The sequence below is a fragment of the Corvus cornix genome, chromosome 7, assembly GCF_000738735.6.
Source record: "Corvus cornix cornix isolate S_Up_H32 chromosome 7, ASM73873v5, whole genome shotgun sequence".
Lineage (NCBI taxonomy): Eukaryota > Metazoa > Chordata > Aves > Passeriformes > Corvidae > Corvus > Corvus cornix.
Window position 1 is genome coordinate 34,004,928 of NC_046337.1, and position 22,217 is coordinate 34,027,144.

The 22,217-nt window shown below is 47.1% G+C and overlaps 2 protein-coding genes across 2 annotated transcripts in view; both read right to left on the reverse strand.

Moving 5' to 3' along the window:
• Positions 1-14,328: 14,328 nt before the first annotated feature.
• Positions 14,329-17,297, reverse strand: LOC109144687 (ribulose-phosphate 3-epimerase-like). Its single transcript, XM_039555576.1, has 4 exons — positions 16,481-17,297; positions 16,262-16,401; positions 15,293-15,379; positions 14,329-14,873 (listed from the first exon to the last, which is right to left on the reverse strand). Exons 1-4 carry the CDS (start codon positions 16,872-16,874, stop codon positions 14,751-14,753), a joined length of 744 nt encoding a protein of 247 aa, XP_039411510.1. The 5' UTR covers positions 16,875-17,297; the 3' UTR covers positions 14,329-14,750.
• Positions 17,298-21,343: 4,046 nt separating this feature from the next.
• The window catches only part of LOC104689869 (unc-80 homolog, NALCN channel complex subunit), a 149,909-nt gene continuing 149,035 nt past the window's right edge, over positions 21,344-22,217 (reverse strand). Inside the window, exon 65 of the mRNA XM_039555541.1 lies at positions 21,344-22,058. Within this exon, the coding sequence (XP_039411475.1) occupies positions 21,789-22,058 (270 nt within the window). The 3' untranslated portion in view covers positions 21,344-21,788. The remainder of the gene's footprint in view (positions 22,059-22,217) is intronic.

Consider the following 22,217-nt stretch of genomic DNA (forward strand, 5'->3'; position numbering starts at 1 on the left):
TTACACTTAGAAAGTCATTGTGTTCATTCTCACAGGCTTGCCATCTGGTGCAGAACTCATCAGATTTAAATAGAACCATTAAAAGTCTTGCAAAAAGTAGCGTATATCAGAACAAATGTCATAAAGCTGCATTTGCAGTTTGGCCCTGAGACAATGATTCCCATAAATCACTTCACAATCTGCCAGGACAAAAAGCAGCCTATAAATGTTGGGATAACTTTTTCTGCTATTTATCATATGCTTGTGTCTACTCTTGGCTGCAAGTGAACCATGATTTTGCGGAAGGAGGGTCCCAGGTGCAGGGGAGCCGGCCAGAGTCACGACACGAACACCAGTACAATTTGAGCATTGTGCTCCACTTTAGTTACACCAACTTATATCTACTTTGCAAAGATTCATGCCCTATTCCCACGAGACGGCCTCTAAGCAGCGGGGGAGCCGACCAGTGTATAACTTTGCCAAGGATTTTCAAGGCTGCCTGCTGCCAGGTGTCTTCCAGGACTGCCTGCAGCCAGGGGCCAGTTCAGGGGTTCTTCCTCAGCAACCCTGGGCTGGCCAGACTTTCCTGGGGTATCATATGCCCTTGTTCCACAAGGAATCCCTCTACACCATGACACTAGGAATAAATAGTCAAAGATAGCTTTTTTTAATGCAGGATAAAACTAGAGCTAAGCCATATTGAGGAATTCTGTTAAGCAATTTTGAACATAAACCTCACAACTTCAGAAAGTGCACTGAAAAGTAAAGAGTTAATTTTGCCTTAATTTTGAAACTGTGAACTCCTTGGTAAAATCTTAGTGCTGCTTGAATTCAGAAGTAAACTGCTCATTGACATGAGTAAGGTCAAGCTTCCACCTGGCATTTCAGATGCATGCCACTATTTCATATCTAGTTTAAATTTCTATTAGAAGTAGGTCAAAATTTTTAGTCTTACTACATTTTTGATTGCTTTGTACTTGAGTCCAGAGCAGAAGTGATAAGGGAGAGCCCAAGGACTTGTGTCTCAAGTTGCACTGGCACAGTGCTGACAGTGCAGTTTGGACCCCCCCCACTGGCTCCAGTGGGTGATGCTGCTCTCCCAAGTGGAACAGCCTGTGGCTCACTGATTCCTCTTGTTCAAAATCACAGTTCTGGTGAGCCTGTGGAGCAAGATGCAGGAGTGGGACCAGTTACTAGCTGTCTACAGCCAGAGTGTGCCTGTCCCACCCGTTTTTATCCACTTAGTTCCTCCACATAGTGCTTTGCTTTGGCTCCAGCCAACAAGGTTGTCAAGAATCACACCAGTTTTCCTCTGCTCTTTTGGTTTAAACAAGCAGAATGGAGGCAGCGTATATGAAGAAACAGAACATCTGAAAAGAAAATGTGAACTGCTCATGGCAATGTGAAAGGGCAGGGAGTAGCTCTTAAAACTAATTTCTAATTCTGCACTAGATCTTACAGCAAAAATGCTGATGGTCGACACAGCCAGGACTCGGTGCAGAAAGACCATTGCGCTGCTGACCCTGCTCCTGTCCCAAACTTTGGAAGCCCACAGCTCTGTATGTTCAGGGATGGCACCACTCTGCAGGGAGAGCCAGGAAGAGAAGGTGGGTGCTTCCAATAGCTTCCAGGTCTGGTCAGTTCTTCAGTGCCAACAAAGAAACCTGAAGATACTCTCCTGTCTCACTGATCAGAATCTCAGGCTGTCATCTTAGTTAATGTGCACTGAACGTAGTACTCCTGTTTAGAACTATATTGCTGTGCTTTGTAAATTAATGCCAGATCTGTCAACAGGTAAAAGTTTCATTGCTCAGTACACATGGCACATGTTTTTGAGGTGAGTATGGAAGGACCTGGGTTCAGGCTGGGGTTTTTTCAGGGGTGTTGGCCAAGGTTCCAGACAGGCCTGGTCGTTAGGGGGTCAGGTATCCTGATGGTTGGGCATTGTGGAAAAGAGTTTCTTGCCTGTTCAAGAGTGGGTCTATTATTAGTTCAAAACCTTATGCAGCCAGCTTACATCTTGGTGCCTAGCAGTGTTAATTCTTTATCTGAAGAGCCCTGCAAACACTGTAAAGAAAGACACTTGTTTGTTACTTGATAGGAGATGATTCTGTACAGAGTTAATCAGTTCAGACTCAACTGAAATCCCTTTTTATCCTCTATACCCTTTTCCACCTCACTCCTACTCTTCCTTTCAGTCTGGGCTGTGGGAACTTTTTCACTGAAAGGTGAAGAGATAGAAGCTTTACTGTGCCAAGATCAAGTAACAAATCAGACTGAAGTGTCAAATGCAGCTTTCCCCAGTGACTCTCCCTGCACTCCAGGCACACCCACTGCTTTGCCAGACAATGGTTATCCGCCAAGAAAACAATCTACCCAGGAGTCAGAAGACTGCAAAAGCATTTGCCTGGGAAGCAACAGTACAAGAAAACAAAGGTGACAGGGAATAATGTGGTTCATTAAGAAAGCCAATTAAGGTGGAGAGAAGTGTAAGGTAAAATTTCTCTTTCACACAGCATATGACAGTACAATTCAAAACCTTTATGTTAGCTGCATATATTTTCTTTCTTGCTTTGTAACAGGCAGAATAAATCCCAAAGACAACACTTTCTTCTTCCTGAACCCCAAGAGAAAGTAATTATTTCAAGCTGGAAGTCTAATATTGCCAGTGTTAGGAGTGGGAGCACATAAATTGCTGGCACCATTCACTTTCTGTTGTCATATTGCCATATTTGTCAATAATCATCCTTTTCTGTTTGTTTGTTTTCAAATGCATATCTGGTTCAAGTGGACTCTGGTGCACCAGGAAATGCTGCCTACCTTATCCAACAACTTCAGCTGAACACAGAAAAACTACTTGAAAATAGTGGGGATAAGTGATAGCTTTCAGATTATTTTCTTGTGTGGCATGACCATGGGGCAAAAAACCTAACTGCATGTGTAAGGTAAGGGTAGGTGAGAACCAGCAGTTCAAACCAGGGGATCTGGAAGCCTCGCATCTAGCTTAAGTTGTGTAGTCGGCTCTCAGTAGTGCCAGGGCATGTTTCATATTGATGTCCTCAAGCAATAAGGTAGAAGTAGCCCGCTGCATTGCCATAGTCAATGTATCTCACACCTGGAAAGCAGTGTCTCTGCTTCGGGCCTGTGGGGAGGGAGAGACATGAAGAAAGAGGGGTCAGGTCAAATCAGTGACACACCCATGGAATACTGTGCTTTGGCTCATCTTACTTCCTTAGTCCTTGGTAGCTAATGAGGCTCATAATACTTTGCTTTAATATGTTAAAGTCTTGTTCCAATTTCTGTACAGTGCCTTGTAAGAGTCTAGTAAGTATGCCAACATTTGGTGACTAGCTGGAAAGGAAAAGATGATTGATGTCTTGAAGAGCAATAAAAAAAAAGCTCCAAAGCTTTCCATTGTGATTCTGGATAGATTTTTCATTTCCCAGTGTATTCACAGTGAGAAAACAAAAGCAAGTTGTTTAAACTTGCATCTAAATAGCATAGCTTGGAATGTATCTGCAATCCCAAGAAGTATTAACAGAGATTAAACATTGAATGTACAGGCAGTTTTTCTGTGTAGGACAGTTGAAGCCAATTTAATAGGACTCTCTGGTTTTTGTGCAGTTTTCTTCCATGTGTAATATCTGGAATGGCACTGGACAGATGACCCAGTTTTAGTGTCAATTTATTTTTTTGGTCAAAATGACAGGAAATACAGGCCATATGAAAACAGTTCAGTAAAGTTTCAACACTACAACCTATTGCTACATTGTAGTTTATTGCACATTCTGATTATTTTTAAAACACTTTTTTAACACTGGTTTGTCTTAAACTTGAATCTTGCCTTAAGGTCTGATGCAATGTTTGATACAAGGTTTTTTTTAAAATTAAAAGTTATTTCTATATATGTTGTATATAGTCTGAATTTGATGGCTTTTTAGAAGTGAAGAAGTAGCAGCAATACTTCCTCTTGGCACAGAGCCCTGCTTGGCCTACAAGCCCACTGCACCTTTGCTGTGGTACTGATGCTCCACTGATGCTGTGAGGCCAAGGGCCCCCTCAGTGCCTCCGTACAGAGCAGTGTGTTGTCCTCTCTCTTGCCCTGCATGTGCATCTGCTTCCAGGAAAAAGTGTCTGAAAGGTTCATGTCTCAGATGTTTTGCAAGTCTTTTCCATACCCTTATCTACTCCTTAGGAAGCCTGATCTGACCTGCTCTCATGTGTTGTAAAGTATTTGAACCTTGATAGTGTGCCCCAGCCAAAAAATTTTTAGTTATTTTTTACCAGAGCCCTCAGAGTGGGACCAGGCTGGAATTACCCTCACTGGCTTCACCTGGCCTTTCCAACTTCAGCTGCAGCACATCAGCCCCAAGAGGGTTTTTAAGCTCCAGTCTGAAGCTTTGAGTGGAGAGGTGGTATAGGTTTATATTTGTTCTCTGCTGGTCTGGTGTTTGGATTTCCTGGACTAACTTGGCTCCTGACCACTGGATGGGTTTTGTTGCTGTCATCGTCTTGACTCTGCTTGCCTGGATGAGGAGTCCCACCTGTTAGAGCCCTCAGGAATTCATCAAGGACTGAAAGGTAAACTGTGCTAAAGTGGAAAAGAATTGGGAAAGAAGAAGCTGAAAAACTAAGTATCAAGACAGCAAGAAATAGATAAAAAGGATTGTGCCGCACTATATCAAAACCAATCATCAGAAAAGTGTGTGTGGAGCTCATGGACAGAATAGAGAAACCAATCAAGCAATGTGAAATCTCATGCAAAATGTATATGTACTGTATTATGGATGAGTTGTAAAATGTATAAGTAGAGTATCATGTAAAGGTTGTAAGATGTAGAAGTAGAGTAATATGTATAAATAAGTAAAATGTATAAGTAGTGTATTATGTATAAGTAGGTAAAATGCATAAGTACTGTGTTGTGTAGAAGTTGTAAAAAGCGTAAGTAAGAAAATGTATTAAGTAGAGTGATATGTATAAGTAGGTAGAATGTATAAGTAGGGTATGATGCCAATGTTGTGAGATGTGTGAGTGGAGTGTATTTTAAACAATAAAAAGCTTCTGTGAAATCATATTGATTTGTTGATCAGAAGGCATGAGTTCCTGCACTCACCCAGCTTTGTTGTAAGGTATGGGCTTCCTTTGTTGTCTGACACCTGGGGCAGAGGGAAGAATTCTTGCACTTCAGGAGAGGGGACAGACTAAGTAAACCAGCCAGCCAGGCCATCTGCCTTCCATGTCCTGAGAGTGCTGCCAGGAAATGGAAATACAATCCAGTTTATGGGAGGGTTTTTCTTTACTGGAGGGTGGAAACAGAAGGGTGTTAAAAAGGAGGCCAAAGACCCCCTGTGTCATAGGAGCTGGGTTATCCCAGTTTGGTTAGCCTGGGAAACTGCAGAGCATCGCTGCACTGCAGTTCAGGTCCCAGCCACGGTGCCAATCATCGTGTGGCTGTGAGGTCAGCCCTGGTGTGGGCTAAAGCAGCTGCTGGGTACCTTGCCCATTACAGGGGCTGTAGAGGTGGATAGTGGCCCAAGCAAGGGGAACCGTGGTTGCTGTGTCCTCTCTTGTATGTTCTTGCCAGCCCTTGTGGGAACTTGCTAGTGCTTCATGAGACAGCAATAAAAAGGGTAGTTAGGCTGAACAGGCACAAGACAGAAGCAAAACATCTGTTTTGTCATTACCCCAGTCCACCTCTGGCAGAAATCTTTTCTCCAACAGCTGCTTCTCAGCTGGCTAGGCCTGTGACAGCAGACTGTGGCTGCTGGAGCACCGTGCCAGAGCTGTTCCTCCTCCCACGGTGCCAGCACAGGGCTGTTACATGCAGTGGTGGTGCACAGGGCTCTGCCATCAGTTGAGCAGGATATGTGCGTGTGGCAGGCAGAATCCAGTGGGAAGCGGGGCCAGGAACAGGCAGCATTTCCCCCATCACCTGCCTGCCTCCAGCATCCCTCCATCTGGCAGGGCCGGGTGGGCAGTGTTGTGGGCACATGGCAAGTGAGATGCTTCTCAAGAAGCTGCAGACTTGTGCCCTGACTTCTCTGTCTCCACTCTGTGTCTTGGCTCCAGACAGGGAGGCACCTGATTTTTCAGCAGCCCCATTTCAGTACTGGGACAGGGTTAGAAAACTTGCTAAAACTTGCTGAACTCAACTTGGTTCCAGGATGTCTTGGTTTGAAAGACAGGTGTCTGCTAAGGAAGGCAAAAGCCTCCCTTGGAGTGGCAGATGCAACCCCCCCTTCCCTCCAAGTTATTGTAATTTTGAAATCATGGGGTGTTGGGGTCTTCCCCCCCTGCCATGTAGCCCTGGGAGAGGGGCCCTGGGGGGGGAGACAGAGGGTTTCCCTGCCCCTGGTCAGCCTCATTCCCGATTGGTTGGTTTTTGTTCCCTGGCGTGGCCAAGGACATTTGGGTCCTGTGACTGCAGAGTTCCTGAGCAGAGCCCTGGCCAATAAAGATCTCTGAAACATCTGCCAAGAATCCGTCCATATATACTTCTTTTCCATGAGACTCCTGGTTTGATATATACTTGTTACAGTAATCCCTGCAGTAACAAACTGGTGGAGGAATGCGGGCAAGACACTGATCCCTGACGAAAATTCGTGAATAAAAAACCACTCTAGACCTCTCTCTTCTCATCTTGGTTTGGATATTTTCTCTGGACTATGGAAGAATCGTGGGAAATGGGGCTCTCTGGGCCACAGAAAAAAATGTATCTAGAAGTAAAAGGAATCCTTGAACAACAAAACAAAAAAGTAATGCAACCGGGAGATCTAGAACATTTCTTTATCTGGCTTTTCAAAAGGTTCTCTTATATTTCTCGAGAGTTACTTTTTGATATCGAACCTCCTGTATCTTGTGAGGGGTGTTTCTGGGATGAGATCTGGGATAAAGTAAGGGATCAAAGAGAAGCTTTCTGTGCATACCTTATAATCAGGGAAGCTCTTGAGGAGCATTTATATGGTCCCATTACCCCTAAAGCAGAAGATCATACTTATCCTGTGGCCAACGCCGCGCGGCCGCCATCCCGTGAGCACATGACTGCAGCTGTGCCGGCGGAGGTGCCTGTGCTGGATGCGCCCGGCCCCTCGGGAGCGCACGCCTTAACGCGGACCCTGTCCCTGTCTCGGGGTCCCCAGCCACGCGACCGCGAGTGAGGGAGCGATGCCTCAGGCGCCGCGGGTGCTGTGGGCCACGAGCAGCCAGGAACCGGGCATTGGCGTGGCAGGCCGCTCTGAGCGACTGGCTCGGAGAGCCCTGCGGAGGGAGAAGCGGCGGTTTCCACAGCGACATGAGAAGCCGCGCTGCGCAGCACCGAGCCGAAACAGGGCCGCACTCAAAGCAGCGTGGAGTTTGCGGAGCGGAACCACTCACAGGCCACGGAGCCAGCGGCGATGGCAACATGGGGACCTGCAGAGCCCAGACACGCGCCGGAGCAGCGCCCCTCGGAGAGCGCGGAGCAGCCGCAACGCGGGGCCCCGGCCGAGACGTCGGAGTCAGCAAGGCGGCGGCCACATGGGACCAGCAGCCACGACAAGCATGCAAGCACGTGATAGAAGTTATAGCAACGAAAATCACAGGAACTGTGAAATGGTACAATGTAAAAAACAACTATGGATTTATAACACGAGATGATACAGGGGAAGATCTATTCATCCATAGAACTGCCATTAAAAGGAATAACCCTAAAAATTACCTGCAAAGTGTAGGAGATGGGGAAGTTGTACAATTTGATACAGTGCAAGGAAAGAAGGGTTTACAAGCAGCAAATGTTACTGGGCCTGGAGGTATTCCAGTCAAAGGCAGCCGTTATGCACAAAATTATAAACAATATCCATCCCAGCAGTTTCCCTACTCACAACCTACTTTCCCCTTTTACCCTATACCCAATATCAACCCCTTCCTAAGTTTACCCCATCCCGTTTATTCCTAATCCGTTTTTCACCCCATGGCTTCCATATACAATTCCATTTCCCTACAATTCCTCTCCGATGCCGAGGGGGGGGATGAAAAGGAGGAGGGAAGAAATTAAACCCTCTCCTGCCTCAGTTTCCCCACAAAGCATGCCCAGAGAGTTCTGTCTCCCTTCTGTCAGCCATAAGATGTTCCACAGAATCTGTTTGGACATTTAAAGACTCAGGAGGGTGGCTTGTTTTGTCTTGAAACTGTTCTTGTTATGTTTATCCAGTTGTTTTCATTCTCCTTTTATTAAAATAAAACGGGTGAGATGTTGGGGTCCCTTCCCCTGCCATGTAGCCCTGGGAGAGGGGCCCTGGGGGGGAGACATGGGGTTTCCCTGCCCCTGGTCAGCCTCATTCCTGATTGGTTGGTTTGTGTTCCCCGGCGTGGCCAAGGACATTTGGGTCCTGTGACTGCAGAGTTCCTGAGCAGAGCCCTGGCCATGCAGCTAGAGAAATAACGATCTCTGAAACATCTGCCACGAATCTGTCCATATATACTTCTTTTCCACGGGACTCCTGGTTTGATATATGCTTGTTACAGTAATCCCCGCAGTAACAATGGGGCTTTTAGGCAAAGATACGGGAAATAGGAATAACAGTTCTTTACTATTATATATGTGTATAACCAGTCAAACAAACAACAATAACTATGGCAGTAACAGCAAACAATCACAAACCCAGTGCCAGCCTTCTCGGCTGTCAGGCCCTTTCCCCTCGGGTGCAGTTCCGCTCGCAGCCGGCAGGGGCGCTGGCGGCTCCCGGTGAGCAGGGCAGGTGCGATGGTTCCCCCGCGGCTGCAGGGGGCGCTCTGGAGCGAGCTCGGGGAGCACGCGGCACTGGTGCCCTGGGATCCCAGGAAGGGATGGAACAAAAGCTTCACAATCCCCTGGGTAGCCGATCCTGGTGTCCGGCTGGACCCTCAGGAGCAGCAGGCTGGAACGGCAAAGACGAGCACAAATCCTGGGTGGCAGAGGAGATGGATCCAAACTGTGAAGCTGCAGTGGGAACCCCCCAGAGGTCTGGGTAGGCAGGGCAAACATGGCTACAATGTAGCAAAGGCTCAAAGCAGGGGCACGGCAGCCACAGCCCAGCTCCCAGCAGGGCAGGGAAGGCGGGCTTGGGATCCTAGGGTTTCTCTGGCAGAAGGCAGAGCAGATGAAGAAGCAGCCTCTCTCTCTCTGTCCGAACACCGGGGACGGGCTGTCCACACACCCAGGTGAAACAAAAGAGTAGCAAGATGCACCCCACTTCAATGGCTAGGTCTTTTGTTTTTCTTAAATACCCAGCAATTTGTCCCCCTGGCAACACGTATGGGGAAAATTCCGGAAAAAAACCCAGAAAATTAATTAATTAATTAATTAATTCCAGAAAATTAACAGAAAAAAACCAGGAGAACTCCTAAAACCCCAACACAGGACCAGCCCTCTCCTTTCATTTCTCCCTATACTGCATGCAGCTGGAATCAGCACTGGTATTCTGGTTTACTGCCTGCAGCCCATGCCCTGGCACAGCTGGGCTCCCACCTCCATACAGTTCAGTTTTGCATGAATGCTGGCGTAATGAGGAACCTGTTGTGGGAACGGGCTTAGGGCTCAGGGCCAGGCTCATCCTTGAAGCCATAAAATGTGTAGAATCCCCTACTTGTTTTCTTTCCTTTTCAAAGTTTTAAAAAGAAAATAAAACCCCCAACAAATCCCAACCTCTCTTTGGTTGTTAAGATTTGGAACAGCTGTTAGTGCTGCTCCTACTGCTGTGGCTGAAGGTATTACAAAGACTGACTGTGAAATACCAAGTTAAAACATAATGCAGAAAGGCCCCCCCCCCCATGAAAGTGAGTGTTTGCAGCTGCACAAAGCCATTTCCCATGTGCTTTATTTACCATGTTCAATCAAGGCATTTTTTTAAACACCTCTTATGCTTCCTGCTGCTATGAGGATTTAAAATGCTTCATCTCTGCATCCAGGACCTCAATGGAATGTAAGTAGAAATAAGAATCTTTAAACCCTACTAAAACTAAGCTCTGTGTGTGTCTCCTGTAGTGTTTTATCTCGCTCAGGGCTGTGGGCTGTACCACTCTGTGCAGCACATGCAAGCCCAGCATGACTTGGCTCTGTTGTTTTCATCCCGTTTTCCACTTCAGACAGACCTGTGCTGTCAGATCACTCTGGACCACTCTAGACCACGTGCCTCAATACCACAGGCTGTGCTCTCCCTTGTTGCTGAAACCGTATCAGAGGATTGCAGCATCTAATGGACCTGGGGTTTATTCAGCCCCGGGGAGACCATGCAAGTAGCTCTCTGGGTTTTCGTGTCAGCACTCAGTTCCAATCCTGCGACTCAGGGCTTGTTACTGAGCAGGACAACAGCCCCCAAACAGATCACTCTGTAAATGTATAGAGGTGACAAATTGAAACAGTCTTAAGCATTAAAGAACAAGAATCATTCATTACTGTGATTTCATGGACATGGTCACTAGCAGATTTGACCTTAGATGTGTAAAAGCTGCTGCAGCAGGAGTCGCTTGCATAAACCCACATTGGTGGGATTCAGACAGAAGGAAGCAATTAAGTAATTTTACTTTGTGGGTGTAACGTCTCACCCACACGACTCCTAACCCAAGAGTCAATGCAGGTGCAAATTTACCATCTTTAAAACAATTACAAAATGACTACAACCTATGAACAGAGAAAATACCGTATGGTTCCACAAAGCCTAGTACCATCAATTAACTAGCACAACTTGGCTGTTGCCCCCAAATTAATTAGGAAAAAAGTAGAAATAGTTTGATTACCCTCTCAATCCAGCTTACACTCAACTGCAGGAAGTTAGTATACTAGAGCTGTTGTCCTACTACTTTCAACAGCATGAAAAGCCAGACTCCACATCCTGAACTACCATTTTTGTAGCAGCTGGTGGCTGTCCAGCCTGCATTTTAGCTACCAGAGCTGTGACTGTTTGTCCATGCATACATTAAACTCTATGCTGGTTCTTTCCAGAAGCATGAATAAGCTACTCTAACACACACCCAACAGCTCTTGGGACTATAGCCTTTCATGGCCAAGCTTGCTTTGGCAAACCTCTTCTGAAGTATCTCTCAGTACAATAGGTCCAGACAACTCCATTTTTCTTTTGCTAGTTCCCAAATGGCGTTGCAAGTGGAAACAGGAAGCAACAATGTTTGTTCACCTAAGCCACAATTAACCATGCAGAAAAAATGTTACAGTGCAGATACTGCAACATGATGTATCAAACCAGGAGGCCCGTGGAAAAGAAATATATATGGACAGATTCTTGATAGATGTTCCAGAGAGGTTTATTTCCCCAGCCGCATGGCTGAGGCTCTGCCGAGGAACTGTTACAATCACAGGCCAGAGGGTCCTTGCCCACGCAGTGAAACACAAACCAACCAATGGCGAACGAGGCTGACCAGGGGCAGGGAAACCCTGTGCCTCCCCGCCAGGGCCCCTCTCCCAGGGCTACATCGCGGGGGAGAGACCCCGACATTTCACCCATTTATTTTTAACAAAAAGAGATTTAAAACTTAACATTGAAAACAACTGGATAAACATAACAAGAACAGTTTTAAAACAAAACAAGCCACTCTCCTGAGTCTTTAAATGTCCAAACAGATTTACTGGAACATCTTAAGGCTGACAGAAGGGAGACAGGACTCTCTGAGCATGCTTTGTGGGGAAACTGAGGCAGGAGAGGGTTTAATTTCTTCCCTCCCCCTTTTCATCCCCCACTCAGCATTGGAAAGGGATTTTTGGGGAAACAATTGGCAAAGGCATGGTTTTGTGAGGGAAACCGTGGATGAAAAAACGGATTGGGAATACGCTGGGGGTAATAGGACATAGGGTAAAAGGGAAGGGTGGGATTAGGAAAGGGAGACTGTAGGGGGGGCCTACAATGGAGATACTGTCTAATATGGCTACGATTTTTTGCATATATACTGCCTTTTACAGGAACACCATCAGGCCCAGTGACCTGCGATGCTTGTAACCCTTTTCTACCTAGTACAATTTTGAATTCCACCACCTCTCCATCTCCCAGGCTTGGGATGCATTTTTCAGGGTTATTCTTTTTAATAGCAGTTCTATGCACGAAGATGTCTTGCTGGTTGTCACACCTTGTTATAAAACCATAATTTTGCTTAACATTATACCATTTTACTATCCCTAAGATCTTAGCTACTATGATCTTTTCCTTTTTCCAAGTGGCTGCTGTTTTCTGTCTCGCTGCGTTCTTGTGTTCCCTTTTGCTCACTCCCGTGTTGGAATTGCTGGAGCTGCTGGGGCTGCTGGAGCTGCTCGTGCCTGCGCAGTCTTCCCGGGGTCACGTTCAGGGCTGCGCGGGCCGGGCTGGGCCACGCCGCTCAGTTCTCCGCGCGTCGCCTCCTCTGGTTGCAGCTTTGCTGCCGCTGCCAGGTGCTGCAGCCATGTCTCGGCCGGGCCCCTGAGCGATTTCTCCCCCGCGCCCTGCTTCAGTGCGTGTTTCGGCTGGGTGAGGCTCCACTCCGCTGCCACCACTGCCATGGCCGCCGCCTGCGCGCCGCCCCTCTCAGTTGGGCGTACATGGGGCTCGCTCCACCACGCGCTCCGCGGGGCTGGGCGGGCACCACCGGCTCGCGCTGCTCCCGCCGCGCCTCACTCCGCTGCTGACACTGTGGCTCACGTGGCTCTGCCCATGCGCAGGAATTGCCTCACTGCTGCTTGCAGAGGGCTTGGTCCACATGGCCAAGGCTGCACGGTCCCTGAGGCAGGCTTCCCTTCACCAAGACACAGCTGACATTGCTCAACAGTCTCGGTAATTAAATAATATTCACGAAAATATCCTTCCCTCGGCATATATTTTGACTCAAAAATTAACTGTGTCCAAACAGTGTTCCAAAAGTCTTTGGTAAGAATCAAATCCCAAGAAACATAGAAAAAGTTCTTAAACAACCATGCCAGGAAGTGTTTCAGTTTCTTTTGAGCTTGAATTAAGCTAAAATTTACAAATAATTTTTCAAGAATCATTTTAAGTTTAAAATAAATGTCCATATGCGGCTCTGAGAGCCAAGAGTCTTCCCACCGTTCCTCCATAGCTTAGATATGGATTAGATGGAATAGCAAAACAAAACAAGAAGAGAAATCCAAAGTTTCCAGGGTTTACTAACACATATCAGTCGCTTAGGGATCGGGGATTGTTCTGCTCACAATTCTCCACCATTTGTTACAGTGCGGATACTGCAACACGATGTATCAAGCCAGGAGTCCCGTGGAAAATAAATATATATGGGCAGATTCTTGATAGATGTTCCAGAGAGGTTTATTTCCCCAGCCGCATGGCCGGGTTCTGCCGAGGAACTCTTACCGTCACGGGACCCGAGGATCCTTGCCCACGCAGTGAAACACAAACCAACCAATGGTGAACGAGGCTGACCAGGGGCTATGAAACCCCGTGCCTCCCCTCAGGGCCCCTCTCCCAGGGCTACATGGCAGGGGGAGGGACCCCGACAAAAAAAGTGGCAGTTCAGCCATTTCAGACACTTGTCTAGTGTCTGAAATAGCCTTAGCTCCTCCTGCTTAGCAAGGGCAGTGGCTCTCACTCTGGGGCACCTCACAGGTCCCAGGGTCAGAAGGGCTGCACCAGCTCTAACACTGCCTCAGCAGCTGCCAGGTGACACCTGCCTAGCTGCAGCTGCTGAGCCTCCTGGCCTGGCCCCCCAGGGCAGCAGACTGTTTGCAACCCTTCTGTAATTGCAACTTAAAAGGAAAAATACCACACAGAATACCATGAAATATTAAAGAGTCAACAATCCTAATTGTAGCCATGGGAGACCTAATAATAGCCTGCTTGGTCTTCTCTAGTGCATTGTAACTCACTTTTCACATGCCCAAACAGGCCAGGCCTGCGGACACAGCAATTTGAAGGACTGATAACTATTTGGTTCCACAAGCTGTTTTACAGACCCATCTCCAGGCATTTCAACCTACATATCTCTTCAGCAGATACCATTTCTGTATGTTACCATCTTAATCACTTACTCAGACATATGTACAAACCAAGGAGACTGAGAGGCAAGATTAAGGTTTTGTTATCTGAAGAGTATTAAAGCAACATTCTTCTGAGGAATTCCATCACTTCCAGGAATTTCAGACACAGCTGTCTTAACTGGCTGTTTGAAAGGTAAATGAGAAGATATTCCCCACTTTGTGATCTGGTAAAGATGCTGCACTGACTGATTTGATGCTTGACTTCTATAGGCCAGATACTTACAATGCAATAGTAACACTTAGAAGAACACTTTTACCATCACTGGGATTTTTTTTTAGCCCTCTTAAGCTGCATTTTACTTGAACTTACTCCCAAAGCCACTCATTTATGACAGTCAGCTTAAAAGAACTTACCACACCAAGGAAGGGGTGTTTAATGCAGTAGTGAAAAAGTTTTGTAGGAATGCACAGATCAAATGACAAAATACAGGCAGCAGAAGGCAGTTTGATTAAGAGTCTTCCACAAGAGAGATTCTTGTGGCGATGCTACACTCTTCTAGCAAGCAACAAACTGACTGTAGTTCAATCCAGTCAGCATTGTTGGAGGTTGTGCCACAAAATTAGCCTCCACAAAATCAAGAGACAGGTTCAAACCACTGAAAGACAGCAAGAATGTTTCCCACTGCTGCTTGCTTTATTGCAGTGAAGGAATGATTCCTCTGTTTAGCAGCAAGAAGTTTCTGTAGTTGGTGTTCATCCAGCCCTCCCTTATGCGTGAGAAAAGAGTTCTCCTGTGTGCCCAGAGCCTTCTGGAACACGGCTTGGGCAGGTCTCATCGATCCAGACTGCATTTCTGGACTGCTTCTGAACACACATTCCTGAGGAGGTTGATCACAGACCTCGGGTCTGCGCTCTTCATAATAGCACTGCCAGACACAATCATATTGGCACCTGCCTGGAAGACATCAAACACCCGCTTAGTCACACGGAACAGAGCCACTGCCTACAGCTTGCTTGTAAAACACTGGAGGTGGTTGTGAATTCTGGGCTGGTGTGCAAACAAGTGGGACACACATGACACACCTCTAACTACAATCCCAAGTCAAGTTCAGAAAACACAGCTCTTCCCCAAATACGTAATTTCTTCATCACATTGCTTCTATTTACACCAACATAAAAGAAACAAACTTCTCATCTTAGGGTAGGCTACAATAGCGACTATTAAAAAAGATTAGATCTCAAACAGATTTTGATATTAAATGTGTTTTACAGTTTCCTCTGAAAACTAGAAATTCCTCCTAAGCTTTATTTTCTGGGTGTTGATAAATCTCTCAGCACAGTGACTGAGAATGCTGCTCTGTTGCAACCTCTTACCTCTGCGTACTTATGGATGGTGTCAGGCCCAACTCCTCCATCCTCTTCTATATCCAAGGAGGGAAACTGTGTCCTCAGCCACTGAACCTGAGGAACCAGATAAAAAGGCAGGCACTGAGATCCACATGAGCTGCCACCCTACAGCTTCTTACAGATCTAGACAAGGTTTATCTACTTCACCACTATACTCCCTACTGTTAATTAGCTTTTAGCTCAATAAATAATGAAAGAGAAACATAGTTTAACTTTGACATCGTGTCTTCCATAAATTTCTGTTCTCTGAACCCAGGTTCTACCATCATCACCAAAGCCATGTCTATCTGATTGGCCCAAGGTGCCAAGTGTTCAACTGCAGTGCCTGCTTGATGGCCAAGCCAACCTGCAGGAAGGGAAGCCAAATCCAAGTGCACCTTAGGATTCATGCACCTCAGGGCAAGACTGGCCTGAGCTCAGTGTGGATTCCTAAGAAAATAATTACATGTCTGTGTAATGGCAGGAAGAACAGGCCTCTTTATTTAAAAATTCCAGATTTTCTTCACTAAAATTGAAGACTAACTTCATGCACAGTGTGTTAGGGCTGCATGTGCCAATCCCTGACCACCTGAAGTGGAAACAATGAGTTTTTCATAAAATCGTGGAATCAAAATAGCTTGAGTTGGAAGGGACCTGCAAGGCACATCAAGGCCAACTCCCAGCCTTGCACAGACATCCCACCAATCCCACCCTGTACGTGACAGCGGTGTCAAAACGTTCCTGGAGCTCTGGCAACCTTGGGGCGTGACCATTCCCTGGGGAGCCTGTCCAGTGCCCAACCACCCTCTGGGGGAAGAACCTTTTCCTTATATCTTGCCCAAACCTCCCCTGACACAGTTACAGGTCGTTCCCTCGGGTCCTGTCAGTGGTCACCACAGAGAACCTGCCAGCAAGGCAGTTGTTAGTTAAGCAGGGCACAGTGTGTACTCCCCTCACCTTCATCCCATTCTCCCGAATGTCCTTTATCAGTGCCCTGGGATTGCCCGTCGCTTCTAGATGTAAAGTGTACTGGTTTGCTCCAGCGACTGCCATGGGCTTCACCCACTGCTCTGGCGTGGCCACCATCATGTGCATGTCTGGAAGAGGAGAGCGAGCGGGCAGTGGGGCTGAGTTCCGCTGCCGGAGGGGCAGTGCCCCGCAGCCCCCGGCCCTTACCGAAGAAGGGCTCCTGGCCCAGCCACTTGCGCAGGCACTCCATGACGGGGTGGCCAAAGGTGATGTTCGGGATGAAGTGTCTTGGGGCCGAAGAAAGGGACATGCCCGCCTGCAGGTTACACCCCGGGCCGGCCGGCAGGGGAGGGGCAGGCCGTTCCGGCTGCTCCCCCCGGCCTGGCCGCTCCCGCCCACTCCCGGCGGTTACATCCAGGTGCAGGCAGTCGGCCCCGCAGTCCAGCATGCGGCTGCACTCAGCGCCCAGCGCCGCCAAGTCGCTATTAAGGATGGAAGGACTGATCCGACACCCCAACACCATCTCTGCCGCCGCGGCTCCTGCTGGGACAGAGGGAGGGCCGGCCGGGCAGTGGGAGGGCCAGGGCGGTGCCCTCGCCATCTTGGGGCCGCTGCTCTGCCTGCGCTGACGCAGCACTAATGGCTCCGGCAGCGCTGGCCTGCCCGTGCCCTCGGGCCCAAACTGGAGGAAATAATAATAATAATAGTAATGTTATAAATAAAGTATGTAATTCGTGCTATTATGTATAAAACTGAAATGTAATACGACCATGCAGAGACAGAGTTTCAAAATCCCTCCACCAGCCTGGCTGAGAGAAAAATTTCACAACACTAAAAGAAGTTCTCTCACAGATGTAATCAATAAGTGAGGATTCCACCCAGGTGGGGTTGGATTTTATCACTGGGACATTGACACCATGATGACTTGATCACCACCTTCTGATATCTACATGTCTTGGTTTTGAAAGACAGGTGTCTGCTAAGGAAGGCAGAAGCCTCCCTTGAAGTGGCAGATATAACCCCTTTCCCTCTGAGTTATTATAATTTTGAAAAAAATCAAGGGCCTTTAGGCAAAGATGTGGGAAATAGGAATAACAGCTCTTTACTATTATATATCTATAACCAGTCAAACAAAACAGCAATAACTATGGCAGTAACAGCAAGGACAAACCCAGTCCCAGCCTTCTCGGCTGTCAGGCTGTTTCCCCTCGGGTGTAGTTCCGCTCGCAGCCGGCAGGGGCGCTGGTGGCTCCCAGTGAGCAGGGCAGGTGCGATGGTTCCCCCGCGGCTGCAGGGGGTGCTCCGGAGCGAGCTCGGGGAGCACACGGCTCTGGTGCCTTGGGATCCCGGGAAGGGATGGAACAAAGGTTTCACAAACCACTGGGCAGCTGATCCCGGGCTCTCAGGAACAGCAGGCTGGAACGGCAGGCTGGAGTGGCAGGCTGGAGCAGCAGGCTAGAACGGCAGGCTGGAGCGGCAGGGATGAGCACAAATCCCGGGTGGCAGACGAGATGTATCCAGATGGGAAAACCCCATGGAGGCCCAGGCAGGCAGGGCGAGCAGGGCTACAGCGTAGCGAAAGCTCGAAGCAGCAGCGGGGCAGGGCAGCCACAGCCCGGCCTCCAGCAGGGCAGGGAAAAACGGCTTTGGGATCCCGGCGTTGTTTCCAGCAGAAAAAGAAAAAAAAACGACCGAGGAACCCGCAGCTCCTTTCTCTGCAGCTCCTCTCTCCGGATGCTCAGAGCGAACTGACCCCACAACCCAGGTGTAGACAAAGGAGTAGCCAGGCCCGCCCCACCCCCCTTTTTGTCTTTCTTAAGTACAGCTATTTGTCCCCTAGCAACATGCATATGGGAGAAAATTCCTTTAACAGGAAAAAAACCTAAAACTAAACTAAAACCCCAACACTACATCTCATCTGATAAGGAATCGGACATTCCGGGAACTAAAAATAACTGTTCCAGGAACCAGAGATGGCCCATTCATCATCAGAGATGGCCCATTCATCACCCAGGATGGACAATTCATCAGACCCGGGAAAGGCTTTGTGCAGCCCAACTTCGGGACAAGAAAACATCATGAATATGCTAAATTGAGAGAAAAATAGAATTAATTCGGACTCTGCCCAAAAACTGTATAAGAAGGAACCAGCCAAAGCAGCATTTGTGAACTTGGCAGGTCTGTTGCGATAGAGGTCAGATCTATGCGTGTTCACCCAGCTCCGACCCCGGGCTCGGTGCTGCTTTTCTCGATCGTGGCTTTTGAGACCGATATTTTGGTTGCATAATAAATGTTATTTCTTTATAAATTTTGATTGGGCAATTCTGTTTATCTTAGTTATAACTCTTCTCTAAGTGATCTTAAGTTTCCAACAAAGTGTATTTTGTCCCCCCCAAAGAACAGCTCCAGCCTCACGCTGGGTAGAGCCACTGCCACAGCCCGTTCCCGCGGCACCCCCCACGCCAGGCCTGGGAGCAGATGGGTAAACTTCTAACAAGCGCTGTCGGTATCCCAGAACAAAACCACACATCGAAGTCCTTCGGAGCCCAAGAGACCGACCGTGTTACACAAGAGATTCAAACACAGAAGAACTCTGCCCGTTTCCATCGTTCCTTTGTATTTAATCCTCAGGACAACGTTTGCATAAAATGCTGAGGCAACGTGACTGACTGACACATGGACAAGACGGGCACAGCTGGACGTTGCTGAACACGACATGCACTTAAGGCGTCTAACACTATGTAAAGCAGCATCGTTTGTCTTCACAGCAGAAATACACCAGTTCTGGTACAGAGATACTGGAGGAAAGCACAGACCAGCTAAAGTACTTTGTATGCCACTCATCAGGATGGCATTAAATGCAACTGGTACTACAGTAGAACAAACACATGGGAAGTTAGGCTGATGGGCTGACTTGTCTGTGCCATTTCTCAGCAATCATCCCACAGAACCAAAGCTAGCTGCCCAGCCACCTGGATAAAACTAAATTACAGATTACATCATTTATAAGATGCATTGATTTCTAGTAGGGTAGACATTAAAAAGAGGCATTTTATTCCTTGCTATGGCTTACTACTGTGGATTCAGCTGTGACAGTGGAAAATTGAAAGTTACTATATACACTGAATTAAATGAAGTAAATCACAGTTATTTTGTCACCTCTAGAGTAGAGTACTGTGGGAAGGCCTCTACTTTTTGTTAAGGAAGATGCTTTCTCATTTTCAGCAGAAAAGGTCACTATAAACTGCACCATGAATTCTGTATGTGTTGTGTCCCAGCTGTTTACTCAGCTCATGTCTGACGCTTTCCTCCCTCTCAGACTGCCAGTGACCAAGCCTACCTTGGGACGTGAAAATAAAGCTGTGGGGTTTTTTCTCATTTGTGCATCAGTGTTAATAATAAAACTTAACATCTGGAATTTAGCAATTCTTGAAGTGACATCTGAGCTAGGAGCTAATCTAAAGCAGCATCCTACAGGTAGCTGGCACAGGCTCCAGTGCACTAAGGAGATAAGAAGCAGTACAGGCATGTTTTGGTCAGCAGAGGAACAGTTTGTCATCCAGGATATCCATGGGGACACTGTCACCTCCACTGAACACCCGTCATACAAGGACCAGGTACCCTTTCGGCTGCATTAGAGCACCACCTGTACATTATATAGCCCCATATATGTGGGGGCTATAGGTGGTGTACTATAAAAATAGTTGCCTTTTCCAGGCCTGCTTTTTCCCAAGATATGCTGAGATTCTCCATCTCTCACCAACAGAGTAGTAGCAGAACATGCTCAACACCTGGGAGAAAGATGGCCTTTGCTCTCTTCAGAGGTTTAACGTGACGTGAGTTCCCTGCCCAGACTGGTGTGGCACAGCTCCTGTCAAATGTGAGCATTTGGCAAATGCCAGGCAGTGCAGCCTAAGGCCTCCATGGTCTTCGCAGGCTGGAAACCTGCTGTCAGGTGTGTGGTTAATTGTCAAAGCCCTAGGAAAACCTGTGTGCTGCACTACAGCAGCAAGGCAGCTGTTCATAGGGTAGTACTTCAGCTATTTCAGAGCCAGTGAGGAGTCCTTTCTTTGGAGATGGCTAGAAGGATATAATTTCCCTCCTTAGTAAGGCTGGTTTATGATGTGTGTGTCCAAACTGCAATCCCTCAGGAGCATAGCAGTAATTAGTGCATTTTAGATACTTTCAGGATGATCCAAAACACCTTCCTCTGCACAATAATGACACAATTATGAACTCCAGTTAGTCTAACATGAGCCAAAAAAGGCAGTGTGTGATTCCCAAGGGTATCTTTGAGCATTGCTGATGATTTCATGGTTTGTTTCACAGCTGTTTTGCAGTTTGCCCATCAGCAGCTAATGGCTAAATTCCCATTTCAGTGTAATTCCATGACGCTGCAGCAAAACCTGTAACTCAGCTGTGACTTCAGCTGATCCCTCTCCAGGGACCTTCACCTTCTGTAAGTGTTACATACGTTTAACTAATACTTGCAGCCATGAACATTATATACATAAAATGGAAGCTTTTAAAATACAATCTCAGCACGCCAAAAATAGATTTCATCAAGTTTCTGCCCTGCAATATCCATCTTTTGTTTACAATGTACATATGTATTTATATATATAGGAACACGAAAATACCATATATAAATATTTACTTTAAAATCCCTCTAAGTACATCCAATGACATCAGTGGAGCAGTTGCTTGGGTCCACCCATTCCGGATGTGGTTTCTCAGGGTTTTTTAAGCTGCGGAGATGAATAGCTCAGTACATTAAAGCAGGACAGTGTGGGCTATTTGTACCACCTGCAGACCACTCAGCCCCTGCCCATCTGTGTCTGTGCATAGCACATGCATTCCTGCTTACTGTATTTAGTTTTACAGAGCAAATATTCTGTAGCACAAAGAGCAGTATTTTACAGAGTGGAATGGAGCTAACATACAAAAGTAAACTCAACTGAAGTCTGCAGTGCCAAAAAAAAAGTCTAATTGCTCTATGGTGCTTATCATTGCTCTGCAAGTTAGAAACAATGGTCCCAGGCTTGAGAAAATCAAGCTTTAGATTGGTACTTTCTGTCAGTGTTTTCACTGTTTTCAAGGTTTAAGAGCCTTGGATTCAGCTACATAGCTGTCCTCTCCAAAACACTACAAAATTAAATCTTGGGCACAGTCTCAGAAGAGAGTTCTCTGTCTCGCACAGTCCAACAGTCCATTACCCAGTGAGGCTGCTGATCACAGTAGATGGCTGTCAGATAAGGGCTCTAGGGACCACGTTTGCCTACACACCCCTCTCCTGAGAATTCTGTACAAACTCTTGGTTCCTGTGGTCCTGTCCTGAACTGAAACAGATCTCACAAACAGAAATTTGCCAGTCTATATAGAGCAACTGGCTGATAGCTATTTCCTGCTTTTGGATCATAAAGTGCTCTTGTTTTAATTAGTTACTATTTAGCAGGGAACTCTAAGGAAAGGTACACGTTTCCTTCCTCTCCCCACTACTGTACTTCCCCAAGAGTTAAACATGAGATTCATCTAGATCGACATCCGTCTCCCCGAGCTCCACATGTGTGAAGCTGAAGTGAGTGGCCAGCAAAGGATTTTCCATCCCGTTGTCCTCACTGATGTGCAGGACAGTGTCCCCATGCTGCAGCAAGCTGGTGGTCTCGAGGCCAGTGTAGTCCTCGGTGTCAGAGAGCTGGGTGGGTGGGGTGCTCTGTGCTGTTGTTGGCCAGGACTCCAAGCCCTCCTCTTTTTCCTTCTCCTTCTCAGCAGAGAGTGCCTCACTCTGCAGTTGAGGAGAGCTGGTGGTCAGGCTCAGAGAAAGCAGGAGGGAGAGGGGCAAAAAAAGGAAAGGAAGGTCTATAAAGTATTTTCTCATTCAGATACACATTTTACCATAAAGAACTAGGCACTTTCAGATTATAAATACCTTAAAATTATACCT